We start from the raw sequence: 14,153 nt of genomic DNA, 5'->3' as shown, positions 1-14,153 counted from the left end.
CAAAGACAGACACTTAACATACATGTGCCTATATTGACCAGGAAAAGACACTAATCAGACGTTCAGTATGCAGATCGCACTCAGCACCTCCAGCCACACATGATCAACACATACAACAGCACATCAATTAAAAGGTATCGACAGAAATGTGGGGTGTGAAGTCATCTGACAACACGTAACTGTGCAAATAAAACACACGCCCCATAAAAAGGAACAGGTCTGAGGTGAACACATGTAAGCTGGCAGGTACAAAAGTTATGAGTCTGGAGAAAATACATGATGTGTGTTAGGAAACCGTCTGGAATTGTAATCTGGGTCCTCCTTTACTCGTTTCTTAATGTCATTTTTCAGCTGATAAAAAAACAACATAACACTTGTTAAATAATATATATATTTTTAAACGCTATTTAATAAATGCAATATATAACAAAATACAAATTTCTACAGGTGGCATATACGTTTCTGGAAATGTTGTGTGTATTAAATGTTTATGGGTAACTAATACTGAAAATGTTTTATATTAAGAACTACAAATCAAGCTTATAGTTAAACTATATATTTAAAAAAACTAATATAAAAAAATTGTTACTAAAATAAAATATAAAAAATAAAAAAATGTATTTCAGCTAGTTGCTTAATGAACAAAAACACAGATTTAGAAACTTGAGCACATATGTTTGCATATTATTATGTCTATTTCAAGGCATAACATGAAAACATCTTTTAACTCAAGGTACCTGTTCACCATATGCTTCTTGAAGTTCTGGTTTTTCTAAATCCTCTTGTAGGGCGTTGGGAGCTGAGATGGGTGTTACACCAGCTGACTTGGCGGCTTGACTCACTGCCTCAGAGAGTGACAGTTTGGGCGCATCACTCTTTACCATCTAGAAGACACACAATAAGAAAAAATGTTGTTTACTGTGATACTTCAGGAGAGGCAAACCAGTCTGAATGAATACAAAGACATCAGCAATTTGTGTACATTATCTCAATGTTAACATGTAACTGCATGAAACTGAACATTTACCTTCCTGCGCTTTGCCGGCATCCCAAGCAGATATGCATCAGAGAGAGGAGGCTGGGCCTTGATCTTCCTCTGACTGATCTGATCTTGTCTGATAATAGGAACCCACTCCTACAAACAACACAGCACATCAAACCACACTCAGAAAAACATTAAATCTCACATGTTCCATGATCTGACTGGTAAAAAGTGATACCACCAGATGCCTCGAGTAGGTCATATTTTCCAAAAATGTTGTTAAATTTTATGTAAAGTACTAAATCTGTATAAATGTTTTGGTGGACACATTATTTATGCAGTGAACTAAAGAAAATCAACTGACAGGAGGCAACACTGCTGCCCATGCTTCAGCATCTCTTCCGGTTTCCTCTCCTCCGACAGCTCCCTCTCCTTCCCTAGCTGGACCTCCCACTGCTCCTGCTTCCTGGGAGGAGGCCAGAGCTTCTTCTGCTGTAGTAGCAGGTGTTGGAGAGAGACTGTCCCCCATCTGAACCATGTATGGGAGACGTTATATATGTTATATAGTACATGAGAACAGACTGTTAAACATCTAAAGCCAAGTATGTACATGTCCAGTCTTCAAAGCCCAAAGCAACTGCATCTCACTCTAAATCCATATATCACCATCAAACCCTTTTATGTTTATTTACCTCCACGTTCTGAGGCTCAGGATCCTGTATGGGCCTCTCTACTGATTCTTCACTCTGAGAAAAAAATACATATGCATTTATGGCAATGCAAAATGTAATTCGAGATCCATGTAACTTCCGTGGTGTAATATTTCTTGAATGAAATTAGACATTTAAGTAGAATAAAGAAAAAAATGCTAGCACTTGATTTTTCCCCCACTGATTGCTCCTGTAGACGAACGCTAGAGAATAGTTCTAGCAAAACCAAGGCCATGGGTTTGATTACCGTTTATTCCAGACACATGAATTTAAATTACAACCCTTATTACATTAATGTTAACTATTAATTTTTTTTTATATAAAAGGTTGCATTACCTAGAACAGAATCTTAATGGCTAAATAGAATGAACAGGCCATGTTCAAACTAAACACTGTTCACAGTATGTTAATTAAGACCATCTTGACTATGCAAACACCCAGCACTACACACTAACCAACCTTCATAACTGGTGTAATCTGAAAATAAATAAATCTATTCTGTGCAAAATGTGGAATCAAACCTGTGTGCGGATGATGTAATGAGTGATCTGTTCCTCTGTGATGGGGATGTGCTCCAGTATCACTTGCAGCCTCATGGTCATCATACTGGTTAACCAGTTCACCAGGCTAGGGTTAACCTCAGCTGACATTGTCCTCTAATAGAGAGGAGACATGTAAATTCACGTTAGGGATTCATTGAGAATACTTGAACATATATATATATATATTTATTTATTTATACTTTCCTCACAGAAAAGATATGAGTAAATCCCTTTTTTTTTTTTATATATGTACATAACATTTTAATATCTCTTAACATTTTAATAACTATTTTAATATCCCCTAATATTTTCAGGTTTTCCATGACTGCGAAACCCTGTTTGACGTGTCGAACCCCTAACGCCTTTATCATTACTTGCTAAGTTTCCTGCATCGACGCAAGCCCCCACCAACATGGAAATGTCTCCTCCGCAATTTTATTTACTGTGACCAAGACGAAAGGGGGTGTAGGAGTCTGACGTCAGTTGTTTTGGGTACTAACAATGCGGTGATTGATGACGGCAGTAAGGGCACTTTGTTCTCCATTCAGACAGTAGAGGTTGAGGGCCAGACACTCAAAGAGAGCCCGGTTACACAGCTGCAAGAGCCGAGGTCCAAACGTTTGATCTGAAGAAATAAAACACACATTTAAAGTATTTCATGTTTTTGTGTATGTGAGTAACTTTTGTTTCTGCATTCTTATGGAGCCCTTGAACATGATATAAGAAGCAAAACGGCAAGCTAATAATTAAAAGTATTTGGTGAATACATGTTGAGTTTATGAATCTAAATAGAGACTGATCTCATGTCACGATGCTACTCGTCTAGACATACCGGTGCAATGCAGAATGTGGGTGGCGATGCCTGCAAGTTGCTGTCTGAGAAAAGCCCGGTTCGTCTGGGTGATATCCACCCCATCACGGACTGCGATGGTTGACTAGATGGGATGGACAGGAAGCATAAACCTCAAATTTGCATTAGTTCCACTGTGGCAAAGAAAATCTTGGCATACTTTGACTTCATATCATATAAAATCATATATTGTATTTGGAGTAATCCACTCACAATGGAAGTCTAGGCACAACACATTCCTGAGACTTCCACTTTAAATTTTACAGTGCTTGTTACAAACCGAGGGATCAGTGGAATTCTTTTGTGTAGTAATCGACAGTCACAGACACTTTTGTATAGTTAGTTTTTTTAAAGAGTCGAGAAACGATCCAGGGATTCTTACAAAACTTTCTGTGATGTATTCCTCAAGTTCAGCAATTAAGTCATCAGCACCTGCCTAAAAAACAGAAAGAAAAAATAAGATGAAGAGATGGAAAGATGGACTGTACAGGAGAGGACAAAGATGTAAAATCGAGCAACTGCATAAACACCTCAGAAACTTGAGTGTAAAGTAAGAAATGGGATGTGAGACAGAACTTCCAGAAACGGTTTTCAAATAGTTCTGACATGTCTTCAATGCAGGGATCGCAAACTACCAGAAAAAGTTTAATATGGCTATTTGTGTTCATTTTTTCCCTGCAACAATTCTGTGGACTGCGTGCAAGCTGAAAGATAATGCACAATGCTCTGTGTACATTCTTTGACTGCTGCCAGCGATAACATCTTGTATGCTGCATTAAATAATGTAAATATCCTTCTTTGTGCTTTACTGCAGTTATATTCATCTGTGTCAGTGTTGAAATTGTATTATCCTGTCAGGGTTAGTAAAGTCAAGTTCACACTACAGGATTTTAAGCCTGATTTAAGCCCGGTTTGAAAGTCAACGAGCTCGCCGACAGGTCGGGCTGTGATCGGGGAAAATCAGTGTGTGATCAGCACTCGGCAATCTTTATGTGTGAACTACTCAAACAGGCTTGCTGATGTCTCAACCGATGCCTCACCAAATATCTAGCAAATATCCAGACCAGTCGGCCGACTCAACATCACATGGTGTCAGGTGTCACAACGAGCTACAGCCAATGAGAGAGCAAGGCATGGGTTGAGGTCAGAGGAAGAAAAACAGCAGAAGCAAAATGGCTTTAAAAAAGAAATTCAGTTAAATTAAACCACGGGATATTCAAGCTGTTAAGGGCACTCCAACGCAGTTATGCTTTTTGGGGCTTATTTTTATTTGGAGGTCATTGTAAATATTTTAGATTGCTGTTACTCAACATTTTAGATGTTTCCCTTATGTAACAAAACCCATTTCAGGTTTTGGAGTCTCTACTAATGATCTGATTAGTCTAATCAGGTGTGTGTGTTTGATAAGGGAGGCATACAAGACGGGCAGTTTTTGGGAGTATTCCAAGACCAGCACTGGGAATCAGGGCACTCTGACATTGCTAAAGAACAACTTACGGTGATGTTGGCCTCTGTGGGCTCACGGCCTTGCAGGAAATGCTCAGTGAAGAACTGAGCGAGTTGGGGCTGGATACGACCCAGTGGGTGGTGCTGCCCGTGGAGCAACAACACCATGTCCACCATGGAGAAGTTCTGACAGACCAAAGCCAAAAGATCACCGAAGAAACCTAAACATGTATACAGGTTGTTTAGTTTTCCTCATTCTGCTGGGGAATAAAAGCAAATTAACTAAAAGAAAACTCATTAACCCCAAAGAGCTCACCCATAGCATCTCCAGTACCAGGGGTGAAGATGTTACTAGTTTGGGAGAGCCTCTGGATGAACTGAGCGATGCTCTCGGTTTCGTTTTGAGGAGTACCCAGAGAGCCCATCATGGTGGACAGGACGCCCTGCACTATCCCAGTGAAGAGCTCAGGGTTCAGGCCTTCATCGGCTGTAGCGGCCCCAGGAGTGCTGGCTGCGTTTGGTGGGGCAGTGGGAGCGGTGGGGGTCGAGGTTGGAGGCTGTCCCGCAGGAGGCTGAGAGAAAAGTGGTTGGGAAGCCTGATGACAGAGATGCATAAAACTGTTTTATACACTGTTTTAAAACTGTTTTGTCGCCTCTGGCTTGCTTAGTTGGGGACACTTCATTTCCGGCGATATCGTTGACATAATTGCAAAGATATTATTTAAACTGAGCTGGATGTTGACATCACTGAATTCAATGATGAACTGTCTTTAACTGAAAAATGAGTGTTTACTATTGTCACTTTGCATTATTGACACTATTTTCCTAATTAATGCTGTTCAGTTGCTTTGACACAATCTGTATTGTTAAAAGCGCTATATAAATAAAGGTGACTTGACTTGACTTGACACCATGCATTACAAAAACCAGTGAAAATGGCAGAAACCTAGTGTTCTAGCCTGTGAAGTGAACAGGAGCTGTCGAGATCCAAAAATGGTAAAAAGCCTCAGAATGTGTTGCTCAAGATAATCGGTTCATTTAAGCTTTTGTCATTTTTGGTAGGACTGCACAATATCTCCAAATAAAATCGTAACACTATATGGCTTATGTGCAATCAAGCTTTTATTCTGGCAGTTTGTCAGCAAATAAATATATGCGCTGCATGATTCAGAGTAAGGCACAGATGGTTTTCATGCTTGCAGCTCATGATACAGTGTTTCAGCTTTTACTGTGAACTGATGTGGTAAAACCAAACATACTCTCAAACTGCTCTGACCACTAAAATAATAAATCATGAGCTGTAAATGTGTAAACGAACACTGCATGCTTTACTCTGCAGCATGCGATACATATATTTATTTACTGACAAACCACCAAAATAAAAGCTCAATGGTTTTAATGTTTGAAAATGTATTGTAATAATAAAATCTGGAAAAAAGTCTATAAAGCCAAAGGAGGCTATTCACCTGCATGAAGTCTGTGACCCCCTGGATGAAGGTAGGGACCCCAGGCATGGTGACCGTTATTGAAGGGCCCTGGCCACCTGCGGCAACAGCTCCTCCCAGTAGAGACCCCAACAACTGCTCCAGGTTTCCCCCTAAAGGATTCTCCTGAGGAGGTGGTGGTGGAGATCCAGGTTGAGGAGTGCTGGTACTGGTACCATTAGACTGTGTGGACCCAGAGCCACTTGTGGTGGTGGATGGAGTGCTTGTGGAAGAGGATGAGGAGAAGGTGAATGATTGTGAGGAGGATGTTGTGGTTTGGCTGGCTGTGGATGCAGAGAACAGAAAAATATATTATACTATACCCTAACCAGAGGCATTCTACATCAGTATTACATAAAACATTTTTTAGTCTTAAGAGAATATCAGGCATATTCTGACCTCATTTGAGCTGATCCACATGTCATTTATCAAATAAAATACTCAGAACTCATTATATGTTATCAATTTTAAACAAAGCAGTGTATGTATTACTACAAATTAAAGTTTTATCCAACTGTACCCATCTGCCCTGCAGCTCCTGACAGAAGCTGGCCAACCAGTCCACCAATCATCTGATTCAGAGCAGCGGGAGGGAAGTGTCCAGCCTGAGGGGAAACACACATATCTGCATAAAACCAACACCCAATGAGCTAAGACTTCTATAAAAATGTTTCATAATGCACGACTGCTTCGGAATTTAGGGAACCGCAACTTCCAGTGCAGCGCATTGCATGAGAATATTGAGGAAATTAAGCACAAAATTAAATCTTGTTGAAGCATCCCAACAGGCCAAAGCAATACTGATATTCCACCTTTATGATAAACGTAAAGCTTATGGAACTCATTACAGACACGTTCTGTTTTAATATTAAAATGTTTACTACTACAGTTAATTATATATATATATATATATAAAATATACTATAATATTATTAGATGTGATAGACACTAATTTGAAATAAGAATACAGTACCGGAATCTTTTAATGGAGATTTTAGAGGAAATATGAAGGCTTGGCATGTACGGAGTTCATTAAAAAAATTTAATCAAAACCACTTCAAAATTCATTTCACAATACATACATTCATGTGGTGAAACACATTCATTCGTGTCTGGAATTTATACCTCTATATTCCAGAAATATCATGGGAAATTCATTCACCTGTCCCGGCTGTTGGCCCATCATCGGTGGAACAGCTGCTCTGAGGTTGATAGTGGCCCCCCTCGGGGTGAAAGTGGGGCTGGCCATTCTGTGAGTAAAGGAGGGTCTGGTGAAAACCACTCTGGCCTGAGGTGGGTAAGGGGGCATGGGGGGTGGAGTGGAGCCAGTGCCCACGTTTGCTGCAGGAGGGATGGTCTGTTGCCCCTGCTGGCCAGTAGAGGCAGCGTTTGCCATGGCCATGGCTTGCTGAGAGACTTGATGCACAATGGCTTGCATGAATTCTGGAGGTAGACCTGGAATCTGAACAGTAGGGGGGGCACCTGCAACATGCAAACATGTGTATAATATAAACACGCTCATTTTGGTGCAAATCACACAAAATATTAACATGTTATTATCATTTTTATAATTATAATATATAATTTATATAATTTTTTTAATTATTTTACTTTGTTTCTACATATATATATATATATATATATAAATATAAACAGTATTTTGTCTATATTTTGTTACAATTCATATATATAAAATACATGAACTAAAACAAGTAACTACTCACACCCAACATGTTATGATCATTTATCTCCTTATAACATAAAAAAACTATTCATAAAATACAGCAAATATTTTAAGTGCCTCTCTGGGGATGTACAGCCATGGCCAAAATTTTGGCAGTGACATAAATGTTGTGTTTTGCAAAGTTTGCTGCTTAAGTTGTTGTGGTGTTCATTCACATTGTTTCTAGATTATTGTGTAGAGTGATCAGATGCATTTTAAATAATTGCTAAAAGCTTCATTGGCCCAAAAAAAACTTTTCACAAAAAAAATTTCACTGTGTTTTTGATCCTGACACAAAATGACCAGCTAACATTAATTGACTAATCATATAAGCAGCACATGTGAAAGTGTGAATTAGTACTAGTCAGGTAAAATCACTATCATACTAATTAGATTGTAAGAGCAGACTGATTGCTATAAAAGGAGGGAAGAAGTGCTTCCAATCATTGTGTTCATATTAGCAATGGTTACCTCCAAAGAAACATGTGCAGCCATCATCGCTTTGCATCAAAATGGCCTCACATGCAAGGAAATTGCTACAAAGAATATTGAACCTGAAAGAACCATTTACCGGATCATCAAGAACTTCAAGGAGAGAGGTTCGACTGCAGTGAAGAAGCCTTCAGGATGTCCCAGAGTGTCCAGCAAGCGCCAGGACCGTCTCCTCCTGAGGAGTCAGCTACGGAATCGTGTCTCCACCAGTGCAGAGCTCACTCAGGAATGGCAGCAGGTTGGCGTGAGAGCACAGTGAGGCCAAGACTTTTGGACAATGGCCTGGTGTCAAGAAGGGCAGCAAAGAAGCCACTTCTCTCAAAGAAAAACGTCAAGGACAGACTGAAATTCTGCAGGAAGTACAAGGATTGGACAGCAGAAGACTGGTGCAGTTATTTTATCTGATGAAGCTCCCTTCTGACTGTTCGGGACATCTGGAAAATTGATTGTTGGGAGAAGAAAAGGTGAACGCTACCATGAGTCCTGTGACGTGCCAACAGTGAAGCATCCTGAGACCATCCATGACTGGGGTTGGTTTTCAACCAAGGGAGTGGGCTCTCTCATAATTTTGCCCAAAAACACTGCCATGAATAAAGAATGGTATCAAAATGTCCTGCAAAAGCGACTTCTTCCAACGATCCATGAGCAATTTGGTGATGATTTGTGCATTTTCCAGCATGATGGAGCAACATGTCAAAGCAAGAGTGATAAAGAAGTGGCTCGAAGATCATTACATTGAAATTTGGGATCCGTGGCCAGGCAACTCCCCGGATCTCAATCCCATAGAGAACCTGTGGTCAGTCCTAAAAAGGCGGGAGGACAAGCAGAAGCCCACGAATTGTGATCAACTCCGAGAACTAATAAGGCAAGAATAGATCGCCATCAGTCAGGATTTGGCCCAGAAGCTAATATCCAGCATGCCAGAGCGAATTGCAGAGATTAAGGGTCAACACTGTAAATATTGACTCATTATATTTTTTTGCCAATAAAAGCCTTTAAAAATTATGATATGCTTATCATTGTTTTTCAGTATTCCATAGACAGGTGGAAAAAGAATCTGCGAATACTGAAAAAGCAAACTTTGCAAAATACAAAATTTATGTCACTGCCAAAACTTTTGACCATGACTGTATTTCAGACTATTTAAAGACTAACCAGGTTGTCCAGTGCCAGCAGCATTCTGTTGACCATTTGTCTGAGCAGCATTGCCAGAGTCTGTAACATATTAAACTATTGATTTAAATTCAAATAGGAAAAATGGTTACAACCCTTGCACACACATACAAAAGAAGCCCACCATCAATGTTCATCTGCATCATCACTACAGGCTCCAAGGTTTGATGACTGATCCGGATGACTCTAGGCCCTGGCTGTCCGCTCTGCTGATTGGCTGGACCAGTCTGACTGGCAGGCGTTGGTCCCTGGCCTTGCTGATCTGATTGGCCAGTAGACTGAGGCTGACCATCAGCTGCTGGTCTGCCATTGGCTGACATGGTCACAGTACTTCCAAGATTCAACTGCAGAATGTTAAAAGTTAATTGACTTGTTTTAATTTGGCCTACTTCAACAAATTACCATTATAGTCCCTGTCGTCTCAGTATTTCTGGCAACTCTGGAAAATTTACTTCTACCAAAAACACCTCAGTACTCATCTATGAAGAGCTCTACAAACTTTCACTTTCAGGGTTATGCAGTGCATGTTTCCCACTGCACGAGTCTCACAGACCACATCCTTACCTGCGCTGGAAGGTGATGCACACCCCCTGGAGTAAGCACAGAGGAGGTGTAGTGGGACATGGGGCGGATAACGTGCAGGTGTCGAGGAGGGTTGCTCAGGAGGTTACACCGTAAGTCGCTCAGGGCAACCAGGGCATTTCCCAAGAGACGGAGGGCCTCCCCCACGAGGTTGAGAATGCGTTGGTCCTCATCCCTCTCTTGGGTCTGTTGTTCAAAAAGGAAAAAAACAGATATAAATATTGAAACAAATATTTAATGAAATGATACACAAATGCCAATTATAACAACTATATAATTATAAAACTTTTAAAGTTATGCCATATTTTTACCATATACAATACCATCAGTTTGGGGTCGGTAAGATATTTTACTGCTTTTTAAAAAACAGATGTGCTGCTTAATATTGTTTTGGATTTGGATGTGCAGGATTCTTTAATGAATGAGAAATATAAATCTTTTTTAAAATTATAAAATGTCTTTACTGTCACTTTCGATCAATTTATCGTGCCCCTTGCTGAATAGAAGTATTAATTCTAAGCTACAGGATCTGAGCTGTTTAAGCAGTATCACTTGAAACAATGAATCACTAAAATACTGATATAAGATAGCGTCGCTAATCTAATTATTTCAACTAATTTTTCCTGTTCTGCCTACTGAAAATGTGAAAAGATGTATTTTTGGCTGAATGACTTATCATGGCCTCACTTCCAAAATTAATTTGCATTCACATCAATGTAATTATGGCGCCTGAGCTCTACATTTATGACGAGAAAAAAACATTTATGACGTGTGGGCTTCTTACATTGTTGTTGTAGTCTGCAGATGTGGCCGCCTCTAGAATGAGGTGAGCTCTCTGAATGAAGGGCTGGAGTCTCTCCTCCACTCTCCTCAGCTCTGTTAACATCTCTACCATTTCAGCTGGGCTTGGATGGCTGATGGGAAGACAGCAACAGGATCATCATAAATCAATGTTTCCAAATGCAATTTGCATTAAACACTGAACGTCAGGGCATCACTTTAATACACTCATGATTGCGAAAGGAAAACATAGGTATACACAAACTGCTACTCGGTTCATAGATTACTGTGTAAGAGCAGGTGAAGTAGAGTATGGTGAAGTAGTGAATAAATCAAACAGAACAGACTCTGCTTAGTCAACAAAACAAGATGGCTTACACTAAACATAACCTTTAGTTTGACACTTGAAAAGCAAGTCACTAGTGGTAAGAATGGTGGTTTGTCTGACTTTTAAAACCGAGTAGGATACAGGAGTAGTGGGAGCTTCGCTTTTCAGTGGCTCATGGACTCCCACTTATGGTTTTAAGCATCTACACAGATTAAATGCACATGAAACCAAGAAAATGTGACTCATCATCTGTGTGGAGTGTTATTGTATGTATTGTATTATATCAACAACAACAAAAATTTAGGGTCCTGCACTCTTTTCAATCCACATGTGACATGATTTCAAGTCATAAATTCTTCCAAAAAGAGTAAAAAATTCAAACCTTAAAATTAATTTGCTCTGTATCCAAAAAAGGATTTCATGGCAAGATGCTAGCAATATTCTTTTATTGTTACAAAAGTGCAAAAAATAAAGTGCACAGTGTATTTAAAATCTACAGTACAACAAACGGTTTTGGCCACACAGGACCTTCCCTTTTTTTGGATACACAGCAAATTAATTTCAAGTACTGTATTATCATCCACTCTGGTTTTTTGATAACACCACATTGATCACATGCTTTGGAGTCAATGTCTCAAATGGACAAAATCATTGTTTACGAAGGGAGGAGACATGAAAATTAGAGAACCAGTTAATAAATAAAACTACCATCAGGGATAAAACAACAGATAAAAGAGACTTTTATGGAATTTTAGGTTACTTAAAACTTATTCAAAGATACTGCAGAGTTATTTAAGAGTAAGCTAGCTTATAATAACTTATAATTTATAATATTATATATATTTTACCGTTCAAACGTTCGGGGTCAGCATTCATCATTGTCATGTTGTTACAAAAAAATTATATTTAAAATAAACGCTTTTTTTATATTCTATTCATAAAAGTATCCTAAAACTGTTGTCAAAATTGATAATAAAAAGAAATGTTTCTTGAGCACCAAATCAGCATATTAGAATGGTTTCTGAAGGATCATGTGACACTGAAGACTGCTGTAATGGCTACTGAAAATTCAGCTTTGTATCACCATTAATAAATTACATTTTAAAATATATTAAAATAGAAATCCGTTATTTTTAAATTGTAATAATATTTCACAATTTTAATGTTTTCACTGTATTTCGGTTTAAATAAATGCAGCCTTGGTGAACATAAGAGACTTCTTTCAAAAACATTTTAAAAAACAACTCTTAGTGACCCCAAATTTTCAGATGGCACTGTAGATATAATTATTCATCATGTAAATTGTTTAATATACAAAAATAGAATTATATACAGTTATAAACAGTGAGATGTTAGTTTCCTAACGCAGTGAGGTTAATCAAAGTGGCAAATTTACATTTCTTGACCTGATGTCAAATGTCAACAATGTCTAAGGTAGACTGAACTGAAATCATGCCTACTCCTTCAATAGTGAAACTCAATCTCCTGGTTTAAAGAACTCCCTCTGTTTCACCTCACATTGTAGGCGGTTGATTTAAAAATGTCTGTACATTTCCCACAAATTTCATTATTGGGCCAAACCAAAAGGTAAAATGAGACAAAAGGAACATTGTTGTCAGGTGTTTATGAAACTTAAAGACAGAAACTTTGTTAAATTTGTTAGTCATTCTTCAGAAAAAAACTGAATCTATCTTTCATGTGGCAATTCACTTTAGTACAGTCATAGTTTAAGAAACAATAAAGATATAACCAAAAATAGAATTGTACATTTCATTTTTTTTATCTGGATGTTTCTTATTCAATTATCATAGAGGTGAGACCAGAAAAATATTGTTATACTGTCAAATTGTATGTATCATAATTGCCAGGCTGTAATGCTCCCAAAAACATACTTTAGAAACCACCTGATTTTCTACTCACAATACCAAAGCCAGGGTAAGAGGAAGAAGTTTGAGCAACTACGAACCTTTATCAGCTTTTTGGAGTAAATCAACACTAAATGGTTCAATTGGACATTCATGGACCTATTTTAAAAAAAAAATTTTAAATGCCCCAATGTGTTTAAATAACCTAACTTATTAACAAGAATAAATGAAGACTAAAATCATGACAGAGTGACATTATGACTGCTCTATGTAAGATGGTTAGTCCTTATTTTAACTTGACTTATATATTTGACTCATAAATTCCATTAACTTCAATTTAATTAAAAGCATGGCTCGATAGGAGCAAAAAAGGCTTAGCAAAACAAAACCACTTAAGGAACAATAAATCCAAAAATTTATGTTTTTGTCAACATACTCAAGCCATTCCAAACCCATGTGATGTTTTTATTTCCCCATGGAACACAAAAAGAGGATATTTAAAGAATCATTATGCATCTCTTTTACTTACAACAACACTGTTCAACTATTCCAATTCAATTATAATTATAACCGGTCCTACCTGAGGCCTGCAGGAGGGGCTGGAGCACCCTCAGTCTGGGTGGAGGAGGAAGAGGATGGTGGGGTACTTGACGGAGGAGGAGAAGTGTCCATGGGCTGTACAGTAGGAGATGGAGTGGAAGTGGAGGAGGTGGGTGGAGGTGCAGAGTCCTCCTGGGATGCTGAGCCATCCTCGAGCTGCCCCTATGAAATAAGGCAGCGATAAGGGAGTAATCAATAAAAAAATTTATATGCGCATTTATTTCTTCCTGATACCACTGTAAGCAATAAGCCAAGTAATTCTCAGCAATATTGCTTACCTCCAGTCTCTGGATCACAGCACTGGTGTCTCTCAGCAAGTTCTCAGCCAATAGCAGCCGCAGTCTGGGCTCACTTTGCAATGACTGGTCCAAATCAATCTGAACATTCACAGAGCCACTGGTCTGGAAGAAAGAATTATGTGTAATTATTGTATGGAAATTATTGCATATATGTCATTTTTTTTGTATCCGTTTAAATGTTACATTTGTCTTTAAGAATAAAACAAAAATATTTTTCTTGTTTTTATTTTAAAATGTAACAAATTGAACATAAAAATGCGTATGTGTGTATATGTATTATATATACAGTGGTGTTAA

At 38.5% G+C, this 14,153-nt stretch overlaps 1 protein-coding gene across 1 annotated transcript in view; it reads right to left on the bottom strand.

Moving 5' to 3' along the window:
• Positions 1 to 6: 6 nt before the first annotated feature.
• The window catches only part of LOC107582235 (large proline-rich protein BAG6-like), a 22,455-nt gene continuing 8,308 nt past the window's right edge, over positions 7 to 14,153 (bottom strand). Inside the window, exons 6-25 of the mRNA XM_016267994.1 lie at positions 13,836 to 13,958; positions 13,538 to 13,719; positions 10,769 to 10,898; positions 9,967 to 10,170; positions 9,527 to 9,746; positions 9,385 to 9,444; positions 7,177 to 7,496; positions 6,535 to 6,619; positions 5,997 to 6,298; positions 4,847 to 5,126; positions 4,582 to 4,751; positions 3,467 to 3,520; positions 3,067 to 3,169; positions 2,735 to 2,859; positions 2,214 to 2,348; positions 1,675 to 1,728; positions 1,347 to 1,511; positions 1,028 to 1,135; positions 738 to 884; positions 7 to 351 (exon numbers count right to left, since the gene is read on the bottom strand). Of these exons, the coding sequence (XP_016123480.1) occupies positions 256 to 351; positions 738 to 884; positions 1,028 to 1,135; positions 1,347 to 1,511; positions 1,675 to 1,728; positions 2,214 to 2,348; positions 2,735 to 2,859; positions 3,067 to 3,169; positions 3,467 to 3,520; positions 4,582 to 4,751; positions 4,847 to 5,126; positions 5,997 to 6,298; positions 6,535 to 6,619; positions 7,177 to 7,496; positions 9,385 to 9,444; positions 9,527 to 9,746; positions 9,967 to 10,170; positions 10,769 to 10,898; positions 13,538 to 13,719; positions 13,836 to 13,958 (3,063 nt within the window). The 3' untranslated portion in view covers positions 7 to 255. The remainder of the gene's footprint in view (positions 352 to 737; positions 885 to 1,027; positions 1,136 to 1,346; positions 1,512 to 1,674; positions 1,729 to 2,213; positions 2,349 to 2,734; positions 2,860 to 3,066; positions 3,170 to 3,466; positions 3,521 to 4,581; positions 4,752 to 4,846; positions 5,127 to 5,996; positions 6,299 to 6,534; positions 6,620 to 7,176; positions 7,497 to 9,384; positions 9,445 to 9,526; positions 9,747 to 9,966; positions 10,171 to 10,768; positions 10,899 to 13,537; positions 13,720 to 13,835; positions 13,959 to 14,153) is intronic.

Source organism: Sinocyclocheilus grahami, unplaced genomic scaffold (assembly GCF_001515645.1).
Source record: "Sinocyclocheilus grahami isolate Dianchi unplaced genomic scaffold, SAMN03320097.WGS_v1.1 scaffold42.1, whole genome shotgun sequence".
Taxonomy (NCBI): Eukaryota; Metazoa; Chordata; class Actinopteri; order Cypriniformes; family Cyprinidae; genus Sinocyclocheilus; species Sinocyclocheilus grahami.
Note: the sequence above shows the minus strand (reverse complement) of the source record. Positions and strands in the feature narration are given on the sequence as shown.